Source organism: Chenopodium album, chromosome 24 (assembly GCF_948465745.1).
Source record: "Chenopodium album chromosome 24, dcCheAlbu1.1, whole genome shotgun sequence".
In the NCBI taxonomy this organism is placed as follows: Eukaryota; Viridiplantae; Streptophyta; class Magnoliopsida; order Caryophyllales; family Amaranthaceae; genus Chenopodium; species Chenopodium album.
The window spans coordinates 14,204,805-14,211,132 of record NC_137857.1 but is presented as its reverse complement, the minus strand read 5'-3'; the positions used below and the strand labels follow the sequence as shown (position 1 = coordinate 14,211,132).

Here is a 6,328-nt window from a genome sequence, read left to right as displayed (position 1 = left end):
GAATTGAAATTATTTTTATTGAATTTAAATTATTTTGTGGAACTTAAATTAATTTTACTGAACTTAAATTAATTTTATTGAAATGAAATTATTTTTACTGATTTTCTATTATAATTTTTCTGTAAGAAAAGTGAATTTTACTAAACTGAATTTATTTTTACTGATCTGAAATTATTTTTACTGAACTGAAATTAATTTTACTGAACTAAACTTATTTTTACTGAACTGAAATTATTTTTACTTAATATTATTTTTTTTAAGGTGAAGAGAACAGGACATTAATACTCCCCTTATAGTTATTAATTTTTTGGGAAATTATACAATATAATCCTCTAATTTTGTGTTTTTTACGTTGTTACCTCTCTTTGAAAGTTACACATTATAACCCTCAGGTATTATTGGTAATCATACAATGACCTTGTCATCATCACGTCATTAACAAATTTCGGTATGTTGTTTAGTTACTGTTAGTAGGGCTCACTCTCTATTTTTAATATTATTGTATCGATTTGTGTGTTGAAAAATGTTTAATTAAAGGTTTTGGGAGCCGTTTTGGCCCTTAAAATTCCAAATTTAGCTAAAATTCAGTAAACAAAGACTAAATGCCTCATTTTGCATATTTAAAAATGTTCCAATTCGCATGTTATTTTTTAGCCATAAAAATTGTTTAAAAAATGAACGAGTTTACCATAATTTTTAAAAAACTCAACTACTTGGTTATAGACTTACTTTTATGATTTCATTCATTATTATCAGATGATAAATGCCTATAAGAAGCTCCAATGAATATTGTAATTTCAATAACTAAATTTAAGTGTGACCATATAAATCAAGGAAAAATTGCCCCCATTAATCTGAACTTTGCCTCGTCCGCCGAAAATAATCCCAACTTTCGTTTATTATCTATTGCACCGAACTTTGGGGGTATTAATTTTCGTTGCACCCAACAGGTCATCTAAAAATGGATTTACTTTGGGGGGTATTAATTTTCGTCATATCAAAAAGATTTACTTTGAATAAATCAAAGTTAATCTTCCATTCTTACTAAAAATGGAAAACAAGGCATCCTCCAAAAGAATCATGCTAGCATCCTTTGTCGTTTTTGCATTAGGTTTGTCATTTTATCATTCAATACTTTAACAGTCGTACCTCATATATACATTTTTAATTATTACTCCGTACTACCTATGTTTCACATTATGTACAACTGTTAAGTACAAAAGATTCAATTGTTAAACATAATGTGAAACAGAGACTAGATATTGTATTTGATATGTCCTGACTCCTGACTATGCTAATTCATTTCTTTCTAAGTGATGATGCAACAAATTCATGTGGGAGAAGGTTGTCCCGCCAAATATGACGATCCGTGTTTCTCTCCTGGAACGCTCTGTTGTAATGATCCAAATTTCATTTGCACCGAAGTTAAGCCTGGGGTTTACAAATGCAAAGACGGCCCATGTGACCCAATCACGCCTGAGTGTCCTTGCGAAGAACACATCGGGCATGAGTGTTATCCTGGTCTATTTGAATGTTGCCCAGAGAGTAATCTTAATTGCGTTCTTTTTGAAGGTGTTTACCAATGCCTCTAAATGCGATTGGATTGCAGTATACAATTTATCGTATATCTACTCTACTATATATGCATGCGAGTCCATCCCAATATGCGTATTGTTGTATCTAGATTGAGCTCATTGTTGTGTGCTATGTGTAGCTCTTGCCACACATTCTCTTTTCCTGGCCTTGTTGTGTGATTATTGCAATATTGTTGAAGTCCTTGAAGACTTTTTCTTTGTCTTGTTGACTTAATTTGTTGTGTGTAATAATTTCAATTTCTTGGATCGAAATTGTAAAATGTTAACTTTACTTTATTTATAAAATGTTTATTTCTCTGATTCAGCGCAACATTATTGGCCCCTTCTCGAACTATTTCACTCCTTTGTATGTCAAGATTGAATCAAATTTAGTAAATCTTTCATAGGCTAAAACAAATTTGCGTCAGAAGTGAGTCGTAATAAATAATTAAATAATACTCCAAAACGTTGTATAATCAAATCCATTTATCTTCAAGTCAACAACCACCACCTATTATTGTCTTTCCTGCTAAAGAGAGGCTCTACGTGTTCCATAATATATTCAGACAAAAGATAACTCTCATGGCTTGCATTTTGCATATAGGGGATTCAGAATGCTCTTGCAAAAGGGATTCGGGTATCTTGATATTATACTAGCTAACCTCTCCATACATGTCACATAGATACGGTGAAAGGGAGTCACCTTGTTGAATGCCTCGTGTGGGTGTATACAACTATCAGTTGGTTCACCCATTCCAAAGAATTTAGTTACACAAACACTTACGATATTGCCCGTAATTTTTCTAGGAACAAAGTGACACTGTGTAGGGGAAATTACTGACGGTAGCATATGCTTTACGCTATTAACTCCAGCTAAAGAGTATGGCACATTTGGGAGATTACATAAATTAAAACAAAAGACATGCATATAATTCTAAATAAAAACACAAAAATAATTGTTGAAAATATATCTCAAGTGATAAGGTGTCAAAGGCATACAGTCGTTTTTTCCTCCCAAAAAAAGATAAGATCTCACATAAGGAAAATCACCATAGCTCAAAACTTGTTTCTAAAGATCTAATCTTCTTCTTCAGCCTCATTCTCGGCAATGTTGAAGTACCTCAACTCGTACACATTACGGTCCTTGTTAGAAGCAATGACACGAAGCCAATCCCTAACATTGTGCTTCTTCAAGTATTTCTTTGTCAAATACTTTAAGTACCTGAAAATAAAAAATCCAAACCAAGATTACTAAAAAGTGAAAACACGCATTCACCTATCTAGGTTCATACATAACTTTTTAGGCTAATATAGGCTTTTACAATACAGAATAAGTTCATTCAAGTGTAGCTAAACTCTACAACAGCAGACCCAAAAAGAATACAAAACAGCAACCCAAGTAATGTGAACCGTAATCGTTCCAAGTAATACATCAACCATCTTTCAAGTTCATTTTATCTCAACACTTTAACACCACTCTAAACAGCTGGCCTAGATAGAAGGCGAAAACAGCAACACCAGGCAATGTTTCACCAAGAACATGGGGTCAAAAAGAAGTTCAAGGTAAATACAACAGAGCAGGAGATCGACATAAAAATGAATAAAAAGATGTTGCTCACAGGAAATACTCAACATCTTTCAAGTTCATTTATCTCAATATACTTAAACACCACTTCACACAGGAAGCTTAAAAAGAAGGCGAAATCAGAAACACCAGGCAATATTACTCATAAGATATCAAGCACAGGAGGTCAAGAAGTTCAAGGTAATACAACAGAGCAGGAGATCAACATAAAAATGAATGAAAAGATCTTGCTCACGTCACGGGAAATACATCAACCGTCTTTCAAGTTCATTTATCTCAATACTTTAACACCATTGCAAACCGCTGAACTAAAGAACGCAAAAACAGAAACACACCAACATCGATTACACACTGAATGTATGGTAAGGAAGAAGTTCAAAATGATAGAGCAGGGCAACTGATGACATGAACCTAAATTAAATGATCAGGCTTGCTGCTGCATATATTCAGCAATCTTAACAAGTTAAAATGCAGCATACATTCAGCAAGATTAAAATGCAGGCATAATTTCAGCAAGATTAAAATCCAGCATATACTCAGCAATCCATCTCAATAAGATAAAAATGCAAAACTTGATACAAAAATTCTTAACATACCAATTGCATAAATCCTGAAATAAAATCAAGTCAAAACTAGAATAATCAAGCACTAGAAAACTTCTCAAAACTCGTATCCGCATGATTTATAGTCAGTTACCAGTAACAGGACATTAAGCGAGGAAACAGGCTAGAAAAGCACAATATCATAGACAAATAAAAGATACATTGCATCACAAACATTTCATGTTAAACCAATTTCAGAAAATTACCCATAAATCTAAACATGTTTAACAATAATGAAACCATCAAAATCATTAAAAACCCTAAAAGGCTAAAACCTCACCAATAATAGAATTATTAAAAAAAAATTAAAAAAATCAAAAGCAAGAATAAAAGAGGAAAAAATGAAACCTCTTGGAGAAATTGCTATCAGAATTGACAGTGATCTTGTTCTTCTCACGAGTAACAGTGACGGAATCACCGAGAGCACCGGCCTTACCGCCGACCTTAATTCTCTCCTGAAGGAACTTCTCAAGGGAAGCAATGTCCATGATTTTGTCTTCAACAGGCTTAGCACAATCAATGGTGAAGGATGCTCCCTTCTTCTTGCCCTTGGCACCTCCTGCTGCTGCTCCTCGACTCATTTTTACTCTGCTGGGTTTCTGCTGTTTCGTCGATCTGCAATAACAAGCGTCAGTATAAGTGGTGGCCAAGTATGGAACAGAGAGGGTGGAGAGAGAAATAGAGTACCGGAAGTGAAGCTCTGAGCGGCCAGATGAGAGAGAGGAACAAAAGTAGGGTTAGGTTTTTATAAGTTAAGGGAATTGGGTGTTCTAATATACCCGACCCGGGTGACGACCCGACTTGTTCACCCAGCTCATTTTAGACGGGTATTTTAGTTATATATACTCGGTAGTCAGTACTTGTTGGAACCGTCGATTATAAATACTATCTACTCCCTCCGTCCCTTTATTACATGTCTGTATTCCTTTTTCAGGTGACCAAAATTAAGTGTCTGTTTCTATTTATAGGTTGTATTTTTTGCCAATATTACTCTTGTTTTGATAATTTGTCATTATTTTTCTTTTCTTTTTTTTTTTTTTTTTTTTTTTTTAACATCAATTCCCAATACTTTCTCTCTCCTAATTCTCAACCATTTTTTCTTTCTCTCTATCTCTCTCTAACCTCACATGCATATTTGTACTTCTAATTTTTAGTTATAAGGAATCTTTAACTTTATTAATTCCCATCAAAATGAGAAATATGCATCTAATAAAGGGACGAAAGGAGTATAATCTAATACTTAAAGGACAGTTTTTCCCTGACTTTTTAGAGAGCCACGTAAGATTTAATGCGCGCCATGTTCGATTATAAATTTAAGTTGTAGTCAATTAAATAAGAGATTATTAATTTCTTTTACAATTAAATAATTCAAATGCCACGTAAGCAAAATTGACGAATGAGATTTTAATGTTAAAATTAATTAAATACAAAATATTATCTTTTGAGATTAGGAATTTTATCTAATATATTAAAACTAATATAATAACAATTTTAATCACATAAATATGAAAATATTTTTTAAAAATATATTAACAAACCATGCATCGCACGGGCTTTATCTAGTAATAATTTTGTGCCCGTGCGATGCCCGGTTGTTTATTGAATTTTAAGATAATTTTTAATTCATATGTTCAATTTTAAAACATATCATTAATGCAAAATTAGTTAGGAATTGATGTGTTTTTGTGACGATTTAAACTATATAGTGGGCATGTAATGACTAATAATAATAATATTGGTGAAAAACATTTCTGCTTGACCCGTAACCTGAAATAATGACCCTTTCCAAAATAACTCGTGATCCGGCTCGATTGACTGGTTATACACAGTAATAAAATTATATTAGATTGTGAAGTATACTATTTTAATTCATTAGAATATATTATAAATAATGGATGTGGTACATTTTGAACTAATTCCTTCGCTCCAAAAAAATATTATGATACAAAAAATAAATTTATGTGATAATTTATGAGAGTTAAAATCTAATTATTTTTTTGAATAAAATTATAATTTAATTTGCACATATGAAATATTAGTATTTTATCGAAAATAAAACTCTTAATTAACACTTTTATCCTAAAATTCTATCCAAATTTGATTGAAAATAGAATTCTAAACTAACTCAATTTTTATCCTACAAATTGAATTCTATATAACTCTATCCTACGTGGCGCGACACTTGGCGAAAAGTTGGAACGCCAAGTGTCGTTGTCTCGTTGCCTGGCTAAAAATTTAGCTTTATATATTAGTTATTAGTTATTATGATTATTAAAACCCAAGGGATTAACATGTTGATGACATGTGTCATACTTTGTCATCATCAAATTTATGACATAGTGCCACATAGATGATGACATGACAATCTATAATATTATTAAAACCCAAGGGATTAACATGTTGATGACATGTGTTATACTTTTATCACAATTAATCAACACAATGCCCAAATTAAGCACAATCAATCAATCATCCAAGTTTCAACCTATCCCTAGCCAAACAACTACTCAAGATTCATCATCTAATCAACAAACAACTATAGAAATCAAGAATCAACAAAATATCCA

The 6,328-nt window shown here is 32.2% G+C and overlaps 1 protein-coding gene across 1 annotated transcript; it reads right to left on the bottom strand.

Annotated features, from left to right (window-relative positions):
- Positions 1-2,513: 2,513 nt before the first annotated feature.
- On the bottom strand, positions 2,514-4,376 carry LOC145611523 (large ribosomal subunit protein eL22y). Its single transcript, XM_081666864.1, has 2 exons — positions 4,110-4,376; positions 2,514-2,796 (listed from the first exon to the last, which is right to left on the bottom strand). Exons 1-2 carry the CDS (start codon positions 4,340-4,342, stop codon positions 2,652-2,654), a joined length of 378 nt encoding a protein of 125 aa, XP_081522990.1. The 5' UTR covers positions 4,343-4,376; the 3' UTR covers positions 2,514-2,651.
- Between the last annotated feature and the right edge of the window lie 1,952 nt (positions 4,377-6,328).